The sequence below is a fragment of the Seriola dumerili genome, unplaced genomic scaffold (genome assembly GCF_002260705.1).
Source record: "Seriola dumerili isolate Sdu_G_001 unplaced genomic scaffold, Sdu_1.0 BDQW01004537.1, whole genome shotgun sequence".
NCBI classification, from domain to species: domain Eukaryota; kingdom Metazoa; phylum Chordata; class Actinopteri; order Carangiformes; family Carangidae; genus Seriola; species Seriola dumerili.
Window position 1 is genome coordinate 103,428 of NW_019178792.1, and position 21,813 is coordinate 125,240.

At 43.3% G+C, this 21,813-nt stretch overlaps 1 protein-coding gene across 1 annotated transcript in view; it reads left to right on the top strand.

Annotated features, from left to right (window-relative positions):
• Positions 1 to 21,771, top strand: part of sass6 (SAS-6 centriolar assembly protein) — a 25,773-nt gene extending 4,002 nt beyond the window's left edge. Inside the window, exons 7-15 of the mRNA XM_022769742.1 lie at positions 8,331 to 8,450; positions 9,371 to 9,562; positions 10,643 to 10,837; positions 11,468 to 11,557; positions 19,437 to 19,616; positions 19,773 to 19,854; positions 20,427 to 20,536; positions 20,674 to 20,777; positions 21,221 to 21,771. Of these exons, the coding sequence (XP_022625463.1) occupies positions 8,331 to 8,450; positions 9,371 to 9,562; positions 10,643 to 10,837; positions 11,468 to 11,557; positions 19,437 to 19,616; positions 19,773 to 19,854; positions 20,427 to 20,536; positions 20,674 to 20,777; positions 21,221 to 21,371 (1,224 nt within the window). The 3' untranslated portion in view covers positions 21,372 to 21,771. The remainder of the gene's footprint in view (positions 1 to 8,330; positions 8,451 to 9,370; positions 9,563 to 10,642; positions 10,838 to 11,467; positions 11,558 to 19,436; positions 19,617 to 19,772; positions 19,855 to 20,426; positions 20,537 to 20,673; positions 20,778 to 21,220) is intronic.
• The last annotated feature ends 42 nt before the right edge of the window (positions 21,772 to 21,813 follow it).

Below are 21,813 nucleotides of genomic sequence, written 5' to 3' on the forward strand. Positions count from 1 at the left end.
GTGGCTTTACTGCATGTGTCCCTGGTTGCAGGCCTGGTAGTCCCTGTTATGCCCCTTCCATGGATCTCTTACCAGTGTCACTCTGTTTTATGACAGGGAGTGTACCAACATGTATTTTAATACTTCAGGTAGAAGGTCATAGTTCGGCACATCACATCACCTGATATATCACATCGGACCAGAGGCTAGCTGCCCTGGTCACTTCTCACCCCTGATCAATTTTACACATGATATGAGATGTCTGCAGAAGCAACGCACACACCTTTACACTTTTGTCATGCAGACCATCAGGCAAAGGACCTTGGTCCTATTGTGCAAGCGTTTTGTCCACTCTCACTGACTGTGGAGGAAACACATATTCCGTCGTAGGATTTAGACAGTCACACCACGGATGTGGTAGAACTTGAAACACAAGCAGATTGAGAGATTTCACTTGGCAGGGAGAAAGGACTGACCACGATTCAGCAGGGTGAACATGTGAAAACTCTCTCCCAAGATACCGTGGTCCACAAGATGTTGGTTTTTGTCTCAGTGTTCCTGCTTATTGTGTTTACCACATAAGGCAGAGGAGCTAATTTGGCCAGCCCACAATTAAAGGCGCACAATCTGAGGCATGAGCCAGGGTATTGCAGATACTATCAAAGGTTTGTTGCAGGCAGGTGTTTCATTAGAATCTTCTCATTCCACCTGGACACACCTAAATTCTCCCTGTGGAAAAGAAGGGACGGGTAAATACGCACGGCACATTGATCTGAGAAATATCAATTTCAGTTTACAACCACTCCGACGGTGGCCTGTCCCTATCCTCATACTGCTATGTCTTTCCATCACACGCACGAAAAAAGTGTGCCGATATTCTGCCAATTCTTCAGCATCCTAACCAGGTCACTGATTAAGGGACATTGCTCTCGTTTTTTGGGTTCTAGCAGGTTCATGCCAGACCATTATTCCACAATTACTGATTTCTCACAATTCACCATCTTTCGCGCTTATGGTCAATTAGCTTCTGGCGTATGCGTAACCTCAACTGCCTTGTTGGACATGACCACGGGTCCGAACCAATCATTTCATTGTTGTTAAAAACAGCACTCTCTCAGGTGCGATCTGCGTCCCGACTATGCAGCACCGTTCTTTTTGGATGTTGTCTGTAAAAGCACAGTTACCACAGTGCTTTTCCAAGGGAAAAATGGGGGAGAGAGACAGCGTGCTTATGTACGCAGGCGCGGAACTCACTTGAAATCAGACATCCACCGTGCACAAAGACATTTGCAGCCGGGAGATTGACAAAACTGTTACAAAAAACTGCACTACTGGACGGTACTGACAACCACACAGCATTAGTGGCTTATGTTAACTCAGCACGTTCACCATTGACATCACTCATACAGAGAGTAGGCTAGAAAAACTCCTAGGGCAGCACACATTCACCATATTCACCACAAAGGCATCAACATGGCTGACCAACACAGTTGAGAGCACCACATGAATGTTGACTTCCAAACAGACAAGAACAGTCACATGCCTCAGAAAAAGGAAAACAAAGCCGGTAAGACGACCATTCATCACATCTCAGAATCAACATTCCTGTTTTCTTTGGGCAGTAGAATATCAGACGAAGAATTCACCTCCTGTATTAGATCAGATAGACCCTCTTCTTATATGACAAATAGTTATCCTTACCCACAGAGAGGAGACCTGAGTCTGCAGTGGTTATTCACTGTGGATAACACCATAACAAGCTTCACAGGCTGTATCAGCTCGTAGTTAACAGGTCGTAGTCACAACACAGGCTGTACAGAGTATGGACATTAGAGATTCAGATTCACCCCTTTCTATATCAAACAAACAGCAATAGACACACGGTGGGATGCTTCACCCAATTACTAACCGCAAGCAAGTCAAAAGGGGTATTGGTGCAGCAGGAGGGTTCATTATTTATTATTGGGCTAGCAGCGGTTGCCCTATTATATACAGGAGCGCCTTGATATAATCAGCTTTGCTACAAGTGAAATAAAGGTGAAAAGTGCATTGACATAGAATAAGCTGGCTAAAGGATAAAAAGGTTATAAACCTCCTGTGTTGGAGCGCAGCCACATCTCACACGGAAACAAAAGATAAGGGAAGTGACAGAAGTCATTCATTTTCTTTTGCTATTATGTTGTTATTTTTGTTCTGGGAGACACAAAGGAGACCACGGACACAAGAACAGGTGTGGCTCGGTGAAAGGGTCACGTTACACCACAAACAATGGATTAAAACACTAACGCGAGCACCTGTTGAGCCATATTACAAACTTGGGAAACAGAGCTAGAAATTTGATTTATGTCAAGTAATCAATTTGTAATTCAAGGATCATCGGGAGGCATGAAATGGCTCTCACACAGGTTTAAAGTAATCCTTTCAGTGATGTTATTTGACAGTTGGTCAAACCTGGGTGGTCTCCGTTGTCTCCTCTATTATCTGAGTCTTGTTATGCTTGCTTGTAGTGTTGTCGTTGTGTCCCTGTTTTTTCGTTCTCTTGCATTAGACCTCATCACACCACTATTGAAGGAAAAGGCTGCTCCGCCCTCCACCCTATCAGATGCCGCTCGCTTAGGAGCACCCGCAGATGATGACGAAGGAGGTGCCGCCCCCATGACAGGATATCTTTGAAAACTTCAGAGTGTTGTTATTTGATCTCAGGAATTGATCTGAAAGATCAAAAGAGGGGACTGAGGGAGTTATTTTATGTTGGCAAACTGTATGCACTAAGTTTGATTAAAGGAAATCCGCTGACTGATGATTTATGGTTGTTTATAACATTGTTGACACTGATTGCCAGTTTTGAGATTGCAAGAATGATGACAGAGAAGACAAGAAGTAAGTATGACATGTTTAGATATACAGGTTTCAGGTGTCAGGTTGGTGGAAGAGAAGAAGAGCGGAAGTGGGACCTGTATAGTACAGACAATGTGCTATAAGAATGAATGACTGAAAACAAGGAAGTATGCACTCCTGTTTAGACGAGACGAGAGCAGGGTGAGTCGAGCTCTGTAAAGCATCTCAAACTTCTATGGCTTTGGCTATACTTTTAATAAATTAGACGTTGAAGCTTTAAATCCGGTGTCCTGTATACTGCATTACTCGTTTTGGCTGCGAAAAATAGTGTCACTGCAAACAGACCCAGGGAGATGACTGCTGAGGGCAACAGCAACCAGTCACCAGTAACTCCAGTTAATGTATTGGCCAGATGCTTAATATATTCATTTATCCTTCACATGTTCAGTTTGTGGGTTAAGTGTTCACCAGCATCTATGATGAAAGCAAGCACGCAGCTTCAGCAAACCTTGATCAGCTCCTCAAGACAGAGATTTTCAACTCGTTGGCTTTTTCAAGTTTTCTAACTCTTGGAAGTTCTTTCACTTTCAGCATTTTCTCCACATGATTCCTGAGAACAAAAAAAAGAGTTAGAAAAGAGAGAATCTACTTAAGAATACAAACACAAAAAATCCAATTAAAAGACAAAACCAACAAATGTGTTTTGTGTTCTCAACAGTCTCTGAACCGTGTCTGTGGCTCTCACCTCATTAGTTTCTACTGAACATGTAAATCTTTAAAATTCTTTAAGAAGTTGGAACTCCATTGTTCTGTAGAATCAAAATGTAAAAGGAACTCGCTTTGTTCTTCAATAACACAACTTCAATGTCCCTGGATTAAAACCTGAGGTTAGAAATGTCTGTGTGTTGTTTTAGACTCAGACGCTGAGCTTTAAGTCTCACTGGAACAATAGGGAAACAAAAACATCATCTTCCACTTTAGAAAACAACACAAACGTCCTTAATGAGCTAGGAACCAAGCATGAAACATTTCTAAACTCATTAGACTACATTACCTCACTCCTCAATTATAAATCTTGTAACAAGTAGGCGCAGGGGACATGTATGAAGGCAGCCCTGTAATTCAAATGAGGAAGTAAGGAAGTGTGCCACTAAGAACATAAAAGACAAGTGGATGGGATATGTGTCTACCAATGAGATCAGGATATGTCTAATAGTTGGCTCATGGTGCATGTAACTTGCGAGCACTTTACTGTGTGCTGAGTGGCTTCCAGCACGTCTTTCGGTGCGGCGCAATCAGCTGATCCTTATCTTGATCTCCTGCTTACCAGAAGCGGGCCACTCGCATCTTGCATGGTGGCTCACCACACGCTCCTTCTCATGGACGCTCCGGTGTCCAGAGTGCTGTTCTCCCTCCTGAGAGGACAGGAGCCTTGCTTGCTCGGAACGCCTGACACTCCTGCAGCAGGTAACAGACACAACCGCAGGAATATTCATCCACAGGTAGCAAAGAGTGCACCGTAACAGAGCAGGATATATGTTTTTACTTGTGGGTTCAATGTTACAGTCATCAGCTCCTATTAGCAAAAGTGAATGTAATAATAATAAACAACATGATAATTCTTCTTTTTGTGAGCGGATGCTTCTCCGGTGAAAAAGCAAACTCAAGATGTTCGTGTTTTTTTAGACTCCAATTAGCTTTTTGTTGACGTCATTAGCCGAGAGGTTCACAACTTATCCACCTCACCGTTTGAATGGAAGTTTGAAAAAGATTCATTTGATCATGTTTCTAAGACAGGATTTATAGGACCTGATATAACGACATGCAAAAAAATATTGTGTCAGAGACGTGACGGTTTCAGTTGGAATGGTAATTTTTGCATTTAGTTTTCACATTGATGTCAGGACGATGTGGGTGCATGTACCAATCACAGCAGTCATGGCTTTAGGTCTGCCAGGATATGGATTTACAGCCTGGTGCGTCTCTGTAGGCCAACAACGCTTCACTTATGGTGAGGTGTGACACATTCTTGTTCTCAAGCAGAAAAGATGTAAAAACCGACTGTACCACACAGTTAGCACAACAAGCTGTTGAAGACAACTGGGAGGCAATTGCAACTGAAGAAAACAATATTTCCCTCAGAGCTCAAAAGCAAAAGTGTATGTTCTGTGGTGTTGCAACGATGTTTGATAAATTGCTGTACCGTTTCCTTGGAGGCAAAATGTTGTTGCACCAATGGATAATTAGCTTTAACCGCTTCATTCTCTGTGCTGTCGTCCTTAGTGCTCTGATCACAACTTGCTTGTCTGTGGGCAAAATATTCACTGACACAAGCTCTTTTAAACAGCGATGCTGTGGAATTGTCGAAGAACGATCTCATAATGGGCGTCTTTGCTTGTTACAGCCTGAACTAAACAAAGCCAAGCGTGACCCGCCTCAGTGTGTGATTTTAGATAGATGCGTGACTGTAACACAACAGCGTCTGGCGTCCTGTCCCGCCACGCCGACTCTTCCCTTTGAGGTGTTGATCCAGCTCTGTACAACAACCACCTCCTACATTCCCTACCTCTCTCTGCTCCCACTAGTTTAATCTTCCAGGTCCTGATGACCAGACTCGTTCTTGTTTATTTCCTCTCCGTCAGCTCTCGGCAGACGCCTCCAGCTCGGTCAGTCTGCTGTGCAGCTCCTGGGCCTGCTCTTCTTAGAGAACTCTCCAGGTCCTGACGGAGCTGCTCCGTCTGCAGCTGAAGTCGGCCCTGTAGCTGAAAGCATCATAAGGAAATACCAAATAACTACCTCCAACAACTCCTGTAAAGATAACCCATCCTGCTCTGCTTTTTATCCAACATCGTTGGTTTGCTTCCAAATAAAACATTAACATACAGTACACTGATAATCATTTAGTCCGCGGTTGTTGGTGCGTGACGGGCCAGAAACTGAAATGAAGCAAATTACGTTGATGGAAAAATCGCACACAGACAAGTTCAGGTCCTCAACTCCGCCTTCTTCATTTCAGTTCTTCCTCATAAGGACGCGTAGCGTGGTTTTCTTGCCGTGGTTTCTTTGCTGCGAGCGTGGAGCAGGTGATTGGTTGCTATGGAGCTTTCAGCCATTGTTGCGATTACGAGAACGAGGTTATAATTCCCCTGCCGTCTGAGCGGATGCTACAGTAGACTCGGTATTGGAAAGTGACGTGAACGGGCCAACCTGACCCGGACTAGCTAGTTAGCACTTAACATTCAGTAGGCGGAAAATAAGTTGATGGAGAAAAGCAGTTAACATCAGTGGTTTCTTTCCACCTCTGACGCAGCTGTTGACGTGAGAAAGTTGATACGAGAAGTTTCGAATCTCGACTTGAGAATATTTCTTCTAAGGCACTGCTTCACACAGCTCAACTGCTAATTTCATTTGCTATAGTGCGCTGATTAGTAAAAACCGACATGTAGCTTTATTTAAATTGTGATAACATAAAGAACTTTTAATGATTAACCTGTAGAATTAATAAAAACGGTGTATATTTACTCAAAGTTTATGAGAAAAGATTGATTCATTAAAATTCTTTAATCATCGTAAGATATTTACAGTGGTACTGTTAGATGTTTAACTGTCCACCTGTGGTATATATCAGCAATTGGACATGATGTTGGAAAGACACACCTGTTCCACTTGTATAAGTTCATTTCTTTTAATAACAACCTTCATTAATAAGACAGTCCAGGTGAGGTTTTACCTCTACAGACTTCTCTCTCTCTGACTGTTTAACTCCTGAGAATAACGGCTGGAAGGGAGCTGGGTTTTGGACTCGTCCATCTGAACGCACAGTTTGTCCAGCTTCCTTCGTCTTCTCAGACAGAGTCTGTGAGGAAAAAACAGATGTTAATATAATAACTAAGTTTCTTCTTTGTTGTTTCATTTCAATGATAGTGAAAATAAATACTGATCTTGATATCTGTCAAAACATGAACAGTCTCAACAACAATACAGCTAGAAATGAGAACGTGATTTTAAGGAACAGACTGGTATGAAGGAATAACAAGAAACCACAGATCCTCATAGTTCAGAGTTCATACAGGCCTGGAGATACAGACAGGCGACGATCGTCCAACCCGTTTTACTGACGTTTTTCCCATGGATCTTAACTGCAGACGTCACTTTTCCTCGTCAACTGTGATATCAAATTCAGCATTTCTCACCACCAAACCATGACTGGATGTTAATTGCTCTGTACCATGCAGTGCATCTTGTAGAGACAAATGCGTTCAAACACCTGAATCACTTGTCTTTACGACTTGCTCAAGGGTCCGACAAAGACATTAAAGACTATCTGGCAGTGTGTCTCTCATCCCTGAAGGTTTGCTCATCCAGCATAATGCATCATCATCATCATCAAAATCATCATCAAAATCATACTGTCTGGCTTTTTGTGTGGAGTGTAGAATTATAAAACTCATTTGAATGGTAGATTTCATAAGAAAAGACTTGGATGTTTTTTCTCTGGTGTTTGTTGAGGTGGCTCAATTTCCACTGTTACTGTATTTTTTTTGTACATTTCAACCAGGTTAGTTAAAGCAGATCAATGAACTGATACTCATGTATTTATTGTTCTACTTTTTAGGTCACAGCAAAAAAAAAAACAGATGAATAGGAGAGAAATTAAATCAGAAATTCAACCTTCATGTGGATATTTTAAGAAGCTTTGTAATTTAGCTGGTTAAACTAAAAGTAATGGTCTCAGTAGAATCATTAAAGGCGTCTATTATGTTTTTCACACAACTGTTTCTTCCTTTAAGTGAAGTTTATACTGACACGTCACCCCATTCTTTCAGGTAGAGAAGCAGGCCCTGGAGGTGAAGCTTAAGAAGACTGAAGATGATCTCTCCAGGCAGCTGAGTTACGCTCAACAGGTGTGCTTTGCTTTGTCATTGGACGTGGTGTTTTCGAGCCCTGTTTTAAGCCCTTATGCCGGGTGTAGCATGGACACGGTCACGGCCAGGGCTGTGACTTTACCCAAGGACCTTAAACAACAAATCCAAACAGAGCTGAGATACAGGCCGGTGACAAATTAAAAGGAAAAAAAACAGAATAAATGGGAGTAGAAACATAACAAATGCAGATGCTTCCACACAGGTGCACTGCATGGTACAGCAATTAACATCCAGTCATGGTTTGTGGTGAGAAATGCTGATTTGATATCACAGTGACGAGGAAAGTGACGTCTGCAGTTAGATCCATGGGAAAGACGTCAGTAAACGGGGTTGGACGATTCGTCGCCTGTCTGTATCTCCAGGCCTGTATGAACTCTGAACTATGAGGTCATGTGGTTTCTGTTATTCCTTCATACCAGTCTGTTCTTCTAATTTCAACAGGTTCTCATTTCTAGCTGCTATTGTTGTTGAGACTGTTCATGTTTTGACAGATATCAAGATCAGTATTTTATTTTTCACTATCATGAAATGAAAAACAACAAAGAAGAAACTGTAGTTATTATATTAACATCTGTTTTTCCCTCACAGACTCTGTCTGAGAAGACGAAGGAGCTGGACAAACTGCGTTCAGAGTGGACGAGTCAAACCAGCTCCCTGTCCAGCCGTTATTCTCAGGAGTTACAGTCAGAGAGAGAGAAGTCTGTAGAGGTAAGACTCACCTGGACTGTCTTATTAATGAGGTTGTTATTAAAATAAATGAACTTATACAAGTGGACAGGTGTGTCTTTCCACATCATGTCCAATTAGCTGAATATACCACAGGTAGACAGTTAAACATCTAACAGTACACTGTAAAATATCTTTTACAGTGATTAAAGAATTTAATGAAATCAATCTTTTCTCATTAACTTTGAGTAAATATACACGTTTTATTAATCTCAAGTTAATTCAATTTAAAAGTTCTTTTATGTTCAAACAATTTAAATAAGCTACATGTCGGTTTTTGCTATTGCTACATAGCCAATGTTAGCATTAGCATTTCTGAACAGTCTAGAAGAAATATTTCAAGTTCAACATCAAACTTCTTTCCTTTTCTCACCAACAGCTGCGTCCAGAGGTGGAAAGAAACACTGATGTTAACTTGCTTTTCTCCATCACTTATTTTCCGCTACTGAAGTTAGCATGCTAACTAGCTAGCCCGGGTCCGGTTGGCCCGTCACGTCACTTTCCAATACCGAGTCACTGTAGCATCCAGCTCAGAGGAGGGATTATAACCTCGTCTCGTAATCGCAACAATGGCTGAAGCTCCATAGCAACCATCACCTGCTCCCGCTCCCAGCAAGAAACCACGGCAGGGAAAACGCACCTACAGTCTCTATAAGAACTGAAATGAAGAAGCGAGTTGAGGGACCTAACTTGTTGTGTGCGATTTTCCATCAACTAATTTGCTTCATTTCAGTTCTGGCCCGTCACGTCACCAACAACCGCGACTAAATTGATTATCAGTGTACTGTATTTAATGTTTTATTTGGAACAAACCAAGCATGTGGATAAAAAGCAGAGAGGTGGGTTATTTTACAGGAGTTGTTGGAGGTAGTTATTTGGTATTTCTTTATGATGTTTTCCAGCTACAGGGCCGACTTCAGCTGCAGACGGAGCAGCTCCGTCAGGACCTGGAGAGTTCTCATAAGAAGAGCAGCCAGGAGCTGCACAGCAGACTGACCGAGCTGGAGGCGTCGTGCCGAGAGCTGACGGAGAGGAAATACAAGAACGAGTCTGTCATCAGGGACCTGAAGATTAAACTAGTGGGAGCAGAGGAGGTAAGGGAATGAGGAGGGTGGTTGTCACAGAGCTGGATCAACACCTCAAAGGGAGAGTCGGCGTGGCGGGACAGGACGCGCAGACGCTGTTGTGTTACACGTCACGCATGCTATCTAAAATCACACACTGAGGCGGCGTCACGCTGGCTTTGTTTAGTTCGGTGCTAACAAGCAAAGACGCCATTATGAGACGTCTTCGACAATTCAGCAGCATCTCTGTTTAAAAGAAGCTTGTGTCAGTGAATATTTGCCCACAGACAGCAAGTGTGACTTCAGAGCAACTAAGACGCAGCAGAGAGAATGAAGCGGTTAAAGCTAATTATCCATTGGTGCAACAACATTTGCCTCCAAGGGAAACGGTACAAGCAATTTATCAAACATCTGTTGAACACACAGAACATACATTTGCTTCTGAGCTCTTGAGGGAAATATTGTGTTTCTTCAGTTGCTAATTGCTCCAGTGTCTTCACCAGCTTGGTGCTAACTGTGTGTACAGTCGGTTTTTACATCTTTTCTGCTGAGAACAAAATGTGTCACAACTCACCATAAGTGAAGCGTTGTGCTGCTACAGAGACGCACCAGGCCTGTAAATCATATCCTCCAGACGTAAAGGAACATGCTTGTTTGGTACATGACCCCACATCGTCCTGACATCATGTGAAAACTAAATGCAAAAATTACCATTCCAACTGAAACCGTCACGCTTATCACAATATTTCTTTTGCATGTCATTCAGTCCTATAAATCTGTCTTGAAACATGATCATGATCTTTTCAAACTTCATTCAAACGGTGCAGGTTGGATAAAGTGTGTGAACCTCTCGGCTAATGACGTCAACAAAAGCTAATTGGAGTCATAAAAAACACTGAAACATCTTGAGTTTGCTTTTCACAAGAAGCATCCGCTCACAAAAAGAAGAATTATCATGTTGTTATTATTATTACATCCACTTTTGCTAATAGGAGCTGATACTGTACATTGAACTTCCACAAGTAAAAACATATAATCCTGTCTGTTACGGTGTCACCTGTTTCTACCTGTGGGATGATATTCCTGCGGTTGTGTCTGTTACCTGTGCAGGAGTGTCAGCGTTCGAAGCAGCAGGTCCTGTCTCTCAGGAGGGAGAACAGCACTCTGGACACGGAGGTCCATGAGAAGGAGCGTGTGGTGAGCCAGCTGCAGATGCGAGTGGCCGTTCTGGAGCAGGAGATCAAAGATAAGGATCAGCTGATGCGCCGCACGAAAGAGGTGCTGGAAGCCACTCAGCAGCAGAAGGTAAGAGCTGCAACTTGACATGCACCATGAGCACCTATTAGCATATCCTGATCTCATGGTAGACACAGTATCCCATCCACCTTGTCTTTTATGTTCTTAGTGGCACACTTCCTACTTCCTCATTTGAATTGCTATGGCTGCCTTTCAACATGCCGCTGCGGCCCTACTTGTTAGCAAGATTTATATTGGAGGTGGAGGTATGTAGTTAATGAGTTTAGAAATGTAGCTTGGTCCTAGCTCATTAAGGACTTTGTTGTTTCTAAAGTGGAAGATGATGTTTTTGTCCCTTTGTTCACGTGAGACTTAAAGCTCAGGTCTGAGTCTAAAACAACACCAGACATTTCTAACCTCAGGTTAAATCCAGGGAATTGAAGTTGTTGTTATTGAAGAACAAAGCGAGTTCTTTTACATTTTGATTCACAGAACAATGGAGTTTCCAACTTCTTAAAAGATTTTAAAGATTTACATGTTCAGTAGAAACTAATGAGGGTGAGAGCCACAGACACGGTGTCAGAGACTGTTGAGAAACACAAAAACACATTGTTGGTTTTGGTCTTTTAATGGGATTTTTTGTTGTTGTATTCTTTAAGTAGATTCTCTCTTTTTCTAACCTTTTTTTTTGTTCTCCAGGAATCAGTGGAAGAAAATGCTGAAAGTAAAGAACTTCAGATTAGAAAACTTGAAGCAACAGTGAAATCTCTGTCTGAGGAGCTGATCAAGGTTTGTGAAGCTGCGTGCTGCTTCTCCATGTGCTGGTGAAACTTAACCCCAAAACTGAACATGTGAAGGAGTAAATGAAATATAAGCATCTGGCCACAATACATTTAACTGGAGTTACTGGTGACTGGTGCTGTTGCCCCTCAGCAGTCATCTCCCTGGGTCCTGTTGAGTACACTATTATTTCGCAGCAAAACCGGAGTATGCAGTATACAGGACACGGATTTAAAGTTCAACACGTCTAATTTATTAAAAGTATAGCCAAGCATAGAAGTTTGAGATTGCTTACAGAGCTCGTGACTCACCCTGCTCTCGTCTCGTCTAAACAGAGTGCAGTACTTCCTTGTTTCAGTCATTCATTCATATACGCATTGTCCGTATAACAGGGTCTCTCCGCCTCTTCTTTCTTCACACCACCCTGAGCTGAACCTGTTATCTAAACATGTCATACTTATGTCTCTGTGCATCATTCTGCAATCTCAAACGGCAATCAGTGTCACAATGTTCATAAACAACCATAATCATCAGTTCAAGGCGGATTTGCCTTTCAAATCAAATATGCATACAGTTGCAAACATAACATATCCCTTCAGTCCCCCTTTTGATCTCAGATCACTTCTGAGATCAATCAACAACACAGCTGAAAACATTAATTCAAATATCCGTCATGGGGGCGGCAACCTCCTCGTCATCATCCTGCGGTGCTCCTAAGAGCGGCATCTGATAGGGTGGAGGCGGAGCAGCCTTTCCTTCAATAGTGGTGGTGATGAGTCTAATGCAAAGAGAACGAAAACAGGGAACACAACGACAACCACACAAAACAAGCATACCAGTAACAGCAATAATAGAGGAGACAACGGAGACCACCAGGTTGCACCAACTGTCAAATACATCACTGAAAGGATTATTTATACCTGTGTGAGAGGCCATTTCATGCCTCCCGATGATCCTGTGAATTACAATTGATTACTTGACATAAATCAAATTTCTAGGCTGTTTTCTCCAAGTTTGTAATTGAGCTCAACAGGTGTCGCGTTGTGTTTTACCTTGTTTGTTGGTGTATGACCTCTTTCACCGCACCTGTTCCTGGTGTCCGTGGTCTCCTTTGTTCTCCCAGAACAAAAATAACAACATAATAGCAAAAGAAATGAATGACCTTTCTGTTCTTTCCCTTATCTTTTGTTTCCGTGTGAGATGTGCCTGCGCTCAACACAGAGAGTTTATAACCTTTTTATCCTTTAGCCCAGCTTATCTATGTCATGCACTTTTCACTTTTTTCACTTGTAGCAAAGCTGATTATACAGAGGCGCTCCTGTATATAATAGGGCACCTGCTAGCCAATAATAAAATAATGAACTCCTCCTGCCTGCACAATACCCCCTTTTGGACTTTTGCGGTTGTATTGGGTGACCATCACCGTGTCTATTGCTGTTTTGATATAGAAGGGGTGAATCTGAATCTCTGTCCATACTCTGTAGCCTGTGTGTGTGACTACGACCTTGTTACTACGAGCTGATACAGCCTTGTGAGCTTGTTATGGTGTTATCCACAGTGATAACCACTGCAACTCAGGTCTCCTCTCTGTGGGTAGGATATTGTATATAAGAAGAGGTCTATCTGATCTAATACAGGGGGTGAATTCTTCGTCTGATATTCTACTGCCAAGAAAACAGGATGTGATTCTGAAATGTGATGATGGTCGTTTACGCTTTGTTTTCCTTTTTTGAGGCATGTGACTGTTCTGTCTGTTGGAAGTCACATTCATGTGGTGCTCCTTCAACTGTGTTGTCAGCCATGTTGATGCCTTTGTGTGAATATGTGATGTGTGCTGCCCCTAGGAGTTTTTCTAGCCTACTCTGTCTGAGTGATGTCATGGTGAACGTGGCTGAGTTAACATAAGCCACTATGCTGTGTGTTGTCAGTACCGTCAGTGTGCAGTTTTTTTGTAACAGTTTTGTCACTCCGGCTGCATGTCTTGTGCACGGTGGATGTCTGATTTCAGTGAGTCGCGCCTGCGTACATAAGCACCTGTCTCTCTCCCCCAATTTTTCTGGAAAAGCACTGTGGTATGTGCTTTTACAGACACATCCAAAAAGAACGGTGCTGCATAGTCTGGGACGGCTAGATCCACAGCCTGAGAGAGTGCTGTTTTTAACGCAATGAATGATTGTTCGGACTCCGTGGTCCATGTCAACAAGGCAGTGAGGTTACGCATACCCTGAGCATTGACCATAGCGCGAAGTGGTGAAGTGAGAATGCAGAATTGTGGGATAAAATGTCTGCTGAAACCTGCTAGACCCAAAAACGAGAGCATGTCCTTAACAGTGACTGGTTTAGGATGCTGAAGAATGGCAGAATGATCGGCAACACTTTATTTCGTGCGGTGTGATGGAAGACATAGCAGTATGAGGATTAGGGACAGGCACCGTCGGAGTGGTTGTAACTGAACTGATATTTCTCAGATCATGTGCCGTGCGGTATTTACCCGTGCCCTTCTTTTCCACAGGGAGAATAGGTGTGTTCCAGGTGGAATGAGAAGATTCTAATACACCTGCCTGCAACAAACCTTTGATAGTATCTGCAATACCCTGCTCTGCCTCAGATTTGCGCCTGTATTGTGGCTGCCAAATAGGCTCCTCTGCCTTATGTGTAAACACAATAAGAGGACACTGAGAACAAAAACCAATATCTGTGGGACCAAAGGGTATCTGGGAGAGAGTTCAACATGTCACCTGCTGATTCATGGTCAGTCTTTTCCCTGCCATGAAATCTCTCAATCTGCCTGTGTTCAAGTTCTACCACATCCGTGGTGTGATGCCTAATCCTACGAGGGAATATGTGTTTCCTCCCAGTCAGTGAGAGTGGCCAAACGCTTGCACATAGGACCAAGGTCCTTTGCCTGATGGTCTGCATGCACAAGAAGTGTAAGGTGTGTGCGTGCTTCTGCAGACATCTCATATCATTGTAATTGATCAGGGGTGAGAGTGACCAGGGCAGCTACGCCCTCTGGTCCGATGAGTATTTCAGGTGATGTGATGTGCCAACTATGACCTTCTACCTGAGTATAAAATACATGTTGGTACACTCCCTGTCATAAAACAGAGTGACATGGTAGGGATCTATGGGAGGGGCATACGGACCTAAGGCCTGCAACCAGGGACACCATGCAGTGAACACAGAAAAAATGCCAGCAGAGTAAGGGGTCTCGGGCACCAACAGCCCCCAATAGATGTCAGCCCAAGCGGTTGATTGAGGAGTGGTCTCAGCAGCTAGCATCATGTGAGAGGTAGTGGATACTGACGGCAGTGAACAGTTCGTAGAAAATCCATTAGGAAATGTGACCACCAGACCATCGGGGCTACACAACACGGATGCCCCGCACTTCACCAACAAATCTCTTCCCATGAGATTGACAGGACAAGACAATGAGTTCACAAACTGATGATGGAAAGTCTGGCTGGCCACCTGAATCATCAGAGGCTTTTGTCAATGGCAGAGCTTCATTTTTCCCCGGAGAAACCAACAACATGCACAGAGTCTTTTGACAGGGTGATAGATGTCATATCACCAATAATAATGGAATATCTAGCTCCAGTATCCACTAGAAAAGGCAGGTCAGTGCAATTTACATTGAGGGCCATGTAGGGATCTGCCAAACCTACAGGCGTCAGTGTCTCTGGGCCCCATCAATACTCCGGAGGATACATGTTGGGAAACTGTCCACCCGGAGCCAAATTGGCATTCGATGCTTGATGAGCTTGTCCTCTACCTCGCTGGAACCTCCCTCTCTGTGCTCGTGCCATACAATCTCTTGACCAATGTCCAGTGCGACCACATCTCCAACACTGATCAGGAGACCCTGGATGCTTCCACTGACCTCTACCATGTCCACCACATGGGTCCCTGCCTCGGCCCCGGTATCTGCTAACCCCGCCGTGTCCCCCCGCCATGACCATCTGATGGTGATGGTGCGATTGAGGCCCCTGATCAGGCATAGGATACAGATCCGGAGGACTGCTTACGGCCTCACCGGAATACAGTACCATCTGTTTTGACTGCTTTTTATCAGAATTAAACTGTTTTCTCACTGTGGCCAATTGTAGTTTTACCAACTGGTTTTGATAACTGTTTATTTCAGCTTTCTCTGCCTTAGTTTTGAGGTTGTACACCTTCATATGATGGGCAACATGTTTTTCCCACTTCTCACTGTCACACCCAGGGATGTCAGGATTTGCCTCCAACGCTGACCTAACAGCTTTAGGCATGCCCTCCATAACAGCCTTTCTAAACAGGGCAGTCTGTAAAGCATCTGCTCCAGGGTGTGCACCTGTCATGTCTGACCATTGACCTCTACATCTTATGAGAAATGACGGAAAATCCTCCCCCTCTTTCATTTCAAACACCAATGAATATACTGCCCCTTGTGGCACAGGGTATTTAGTTCTCATTGCTGACCCTATGGTTGTCGCCTGCCGGGCAAATGGTGCCTCGGGAGGCAGTTGACTAGTTCCACTAATTGCTTCCACCTGCTGAACCTCATATTCCCCTACCTGGCTTCCTAATAGGGCTCTCCAATCTCCCATAGCTAAGGTGTGCCTCATGGTGAGCTGACAAAACTGTCTCATCCATGGCCCTCCCCCTGCGGTGGGTGGAGGCATTTTTTCTATCCAACAGTTCATGTCAGTGAAAGAAAATGGTTGATACACAGCATGACCACTAGGGTGAACCAACAAAGGCATGTGATGGCCTACATATCTCTCTGGTTTCAGGACTGGGTGGCGTCTAAGCACCCTGTCCTTTGCTGCCTGTACAAACTCACCACGGAGCTCTAACACCTCAACTCCCTTCTGCATGTCTTCCATTTCCTCATTTTCCGTGTCCGGCTGCACATCAATCAAGTCATCACCGGGCTCTACCCTACACGCTTCTGCTGCTGCCTCCTCATTTACTGGAGGCGCAGGAGGTTGAGATAGAGATAGCGCTACTGGTCTTTTCATCACTACCGGCTGAGGCGTGCCCTCTCTTCCTACTCTCGTTGAGAATGGGGCCTCCATATTTACGGCGGCCCCTGCACGTGGAGTGCTAGTAACAGCTAGTGAGTGAGACATTGCCGGGGGAGTGGTTGGGGGTGGGACTGACGGTGCAGGCAAGGAAAGGTATTGGTGCATGTGCTGGTCATGTCCGTGTGCCATTTGATCATCTGTTATGATGGGTCTGTCTGCATCTCTTTTTTCTGAGTGTTGTAGTGTTCTTATTCTGGCGGCGGTGTCCTGAATGTCCTTTCTTAAGGCCTGAATCTCCCTTTGTCTAATAGCTTCCTGTTCTGCCTGTAAGCGCTCCAGAGCACTGTTATCCTCAGGCTCCATTTCTATTAGACCTCCCTTGACGGCTATCACTGGCCTCTGTGTTTGCGACTGATATAGTGGTGGTGGTGCAGTGGATGCTTGGTGTAGACTGAGGTCAGGGTAGAGAGGGGCGGGTAGGGGGGGTTTGGCTCTTGAAGGGCGAGTGTTTACTGCCTTATTTTGAGGAAACAAAGCACAGCCTGCTAGCGTGACCTTGTGCAATAGAGCACGTCTTTTATCTTTCTTCAACTTATCTCGTGCCCAAGTACTCCTCTGTAACAGGGAAGGGCTTTGTTGTGCATGCTTTAGCAAATCCTCCTTAGCTTCTGCTTTTAGCCTAAAGAGGAGACGGAGGAGGCCTCCTCCAGTCTTATCCTCTTTCAACCTTTCCTGGACCTCCGTCCATAACTCATCACATTTTTTAATCAGTTTCGGTCTAGTTTCACTAGCCTCCCCACTGATTACCTGCTTCTTCACCTGACTCCATTGCTGTGCCTGTTGTTGCTGCACTACAGTTATCATCATTTGAGGCCCACAGCCTCCTCCACCCTCACACTCCCTATCAAATTCTCCCTCCATTGGTGAGTGTGTGTGTGAGTGTGTGCGATACTTCACTGATTTCTTGTAGTCTTACTTACCTTTCTCTCTGACCTGTGTGGGAAATGTTTTGGTTTAATACCTCCCCAGCGGCCAGTCAGTTTGTACGGCATAACACCCGAGCAACTGACCTTATGAGCTATACACACTTTTTAGTGTGGCATGTGGTTTGTTATCACCGCGAGGTTACCCCCACACGTTTTTACAGCTCAGACACCCGTTCAGAACTCACAGAGACACCGCTGTATCTACCACCCCTTTCAGCCATGGCTTTATTTATTTTTCAATTCCCAATTATAATCCCCACATTGAAAATATTATACTTTAAACATATGAGTGAGAGCAAACCAAGAAGAATAGATGTATTAGTTAATCAACAAAATAAACATGACTTAAGGCCATTCAATGAAATCAATTCCCGGTTATAATCCCCACATTGAAAATATTACACCCAGTTTCTCAGACCACGGTGGGGTCCCTCCAATATGGAATTTATGACCAGCGTTTGGGAATCACAAGCTGATCGTCCCTCTCTGGAAAAAACAGAAAATGAAAACCATCCAGCAGCAAGATGTCCGGACTCACTGCAAACACTCACTTCCCTGGTCCTTATAAACAACTACAACCTTTCCTTCTTGGACTTTAAAATGCCTTCCCGGATTTACTGGCCTTCTCGGTTCACTGCACCATACAACGGCCAGGTTGTTAACTTTTTACTTTATTTCCTTTATATATATTTTATATTTTACAATACAATAGCCTAATTCTGCAGTTTTTTTTAAAATGAAAAACAGGTTACACTCACTTAGGAGATCCCCTTCTCATCGGATCATGGATCCTGAAGGGTTCTGTTATCGATCTCCCTTGACGGCACCACGCTTCAGTTGTCAGTCACTGGGGACCCTTCTGTCAATCACGATCTCCCTGGAGGCACCCACACAGCGTGCTAACCACCCGGGGACTCTTCCTCCGATCGCAATAGCAATCTCAATCCTCGTGCTTATCTACTATACAACAGACAGTAGGAACAGTTTCAAACAACGTTTTTAGTAAATGCCAATGGTCAGAGTTTTGGTGAAACAGGCTTCTGCTTACCGCTGTTCAGTTAGAGGCCTCTCGTTGTCTTCCGTATTCCACTTGTCTGTATCGTCTGTAACAAAAATGTTCCGTTTAACAGCTGATCATACGATCTATCGTCCTGCCTTCATCACGTCGGGGTCACCAAATTGTTGAGTCCACTATTATTTCGCAGCAAAAACCGGACTCGCATGTTCGTTTGATGAAGTACACAGGACACAGATTTAAAGTTGAACACGTCTAATTTATTAAAAGTATAGCCAAGCATAGAAGTTTGAGATTGCTTACAGAGCTCTGGACTCACTGCTCTCCTCTCGCCTGTCTAAACAGAGTGCAGTACTTCCTTGTTTCAGTCATTCATTCTTATACACATTGTCTGTATAACAGGGTCACTCCGCCTCTTCTCTCTTCACACCACCCTGACCTGAACCTGTTATCTAAACATTTCATACTTGTACTTTCTTGTCTGTCCCTGTGCATCATTCTGCAATCTCAAACGGCAATCAGTGTCACAATGTTCATAAACAACCATAATCATCAGTTCAAAGCGGATTTGCCTTTCAAATCAAACAGTGCATACAGTTGCAAACATAACATATCCCTTCAGTCCATAAAGGATTTGGTGACTGAGACCAACACTCTGAGGTGTTTCTGCTCATTTGACACGAACCAGGTTTAGTGCCTCATGAAGTTTCTAAAGTTCAGTTGAAACTGTTTCAGAGAGGTGCTGGTTCCAAGTTGAATTGTATATGTGTATGTTTACGTGGGCTTGACAAAATAATAGAGACACTTTGACTGCACCTTATATTTGAATACCGTCGGGTTTCTCACCTGCTTTTCATGTATTTATGTTTGTGATCCAGGCGAACGGTATCATTAAAAGGCTGCAGGGAGAGGTCCGAGGACTCGTTGGGAAAATAAAAGTCAAAAACACTGTGACTGTGTCTCAGGAGAAGGTTCTCCAGGACACATCGGAGAAACTGCAGAAGGTTGAAAAGGATCTGCAGAGCTCTCAGCAGCAGCTCAGTACCAAGGATGAGCAGGTATGTCTGAAACTGCAGACGCTGCATGTAAACGGCCTTTAGGTCTTTCTTTATCTCCATTGATGAAGCACTGATCAGGCTGATCAGGTAGGCTAATTACAACAATAGAAACTGATTTGATATGAACTTGATAACAACATGATTTGTGTTTTACAGGTTACAAAATTGAAGGAGCAGCTGGAGATGACGGTACAGAAGCTGAATGAAAGCAGAGAAGTGTTGAAAACAAACGAGAACGGTGAGGACACTTGTCTTAATCATTTCAGTTATAAATGGACTGACTGTAGTTACATTACAGGAGCCAGTGGAGATTTCACTCCCAATAACTGCCGGCGTGTTCACTAGTGTTAATTTGGTGAACAAAAGGACTAAATATGTTTGTCGACAACCTTTATTTTTCTTGTCTAAGACTGTTGATGAGGAGACGTCACCGACTTCAACAATCTCTAGCTGTGACTGTATCAATGTTCAATATCGTTGATGCAAAAAGACGAAACTAAAATGTATTTTAAAAAATAAAAACTTGACTTGAGCTGCCAATAATAATAATAAACAAGTCACTAACCTTAGCATTAAAATTCAGTAATGTGAAGAATTTGTTAATGTAATTTTTAATGATACATTTTAGACAGTTTTATGTCATTTTCTTTTATAAATCCCTTTTCTAGTTGAAGTCTTTATTGATGGATTAATATTTTATTTGTAAATTCTTGTTATTATTTTTATTGCCTGGTAAAATATCAGTTAATGAAATACTCAGTGATTTAGTCCATTTAAAAAAAAAAGTGTTGCATTTCTGTTTTACCACAGTTATAAATTGGCTGAACAAGCAGCTCAATGAAAAGCAGCTGTCCAGAAACCCACAGTCCACCGAGTCCTTGGAGATCCCTTCAGTTTTATCCACCACAGCAGGACTGAGGGTAGGAGGCTGTGCTCGGCCGTATAGAGACAAACTTTACCTCACACGTAGAATACACCTGTCGTAACGACCTAATTCGCTCGTATCAGTGAGTGTGTGTTAGTGACACCAGCTACAGACGTGACTGTATCGTTCCAGGCGCAGTTTTATCCTCAGACAGTCAAACCTGTTGTGTCTCCCATGGCGACTGCTGATGTCACTCCAGCTGAGCAGAGAGCAGCGCAGCCCGCCATCAGACAGACGTGAGTTTGGATGACGTTTATTATTTGTTTCCACAGTGTATACTGGTGTGTGTGTGGCAGGCCCGGTGTCGTTACTGGGAATCTATGAGTGTTCGTTAGGCGTTAAGCTATAACACTGTTTTATGTTATTTAAAACTAAAGCATCTAATTAAACATAAGCCCATAATGTATTGTATTTTAAAAACCACCTCCAAGTGATAGAGAAGTAACTGCTCTCCACACTGTATCCAGGTTTGTATTTCCAGCACAACCAATCAGATAGAAATGAACTTTGATTATTGGAATGTGGCTTGTTATTGGTCAAAACGACAAGGACAAAATAAAATACTTTTCAGTTATTTTTAGAATTTTAGGATGAAACGTTACGATTTGATGGGGAAGTCGGAGCATCTCAAATGACTGAAAGACACATGATTGATTTTGTGTTTTCTCCTCGTCCTCAGCGGAGACTTCGCAGGTCTGGATTCTAAATACTTCGAGAGGAGAGATGATAGCATCCCGATCTACGGCCTGTCGTCTAATCTGCTTCATAGAGGTAAAAGTGATCGGCATTTAGAGAACTACACACACTTAAACAGTAAATACTGTAAATAATGAGATCAGGTTTGTCATGCAGTAACCAGGTGACAGTTATCTCACTGCATTAACCTGATTTCATTAGAAACACACTTGTTTTTGATTGTGTCAATGATGCATCGTTACATTCAAGATGATTCAATTCACAGTCTAACAAACTGATACAAAGTTAATGGGTTCAAACAAACAAAGCTGCACAACGTGTTATCTTATTGACATAAAATGAATCATATTATTAAAGGGAATAATGTTTTTGACTGATGTGTTGGATGAGAGTGATGGATAGATGGAGGATTGATTATTTCCACCACTGGCCAGCTGAGTGCCGAGTTTCAGTCTGCTGAGCCGCTCTGGTTTCCCGGCTACTCGGGAACTGCAGGGAAGAGAAGGAGCACTTCCAATACACTGAGCCTTGCCTCGACATATCAAGCAGAGGGAGTTAGACATAAAGACCTGCTTC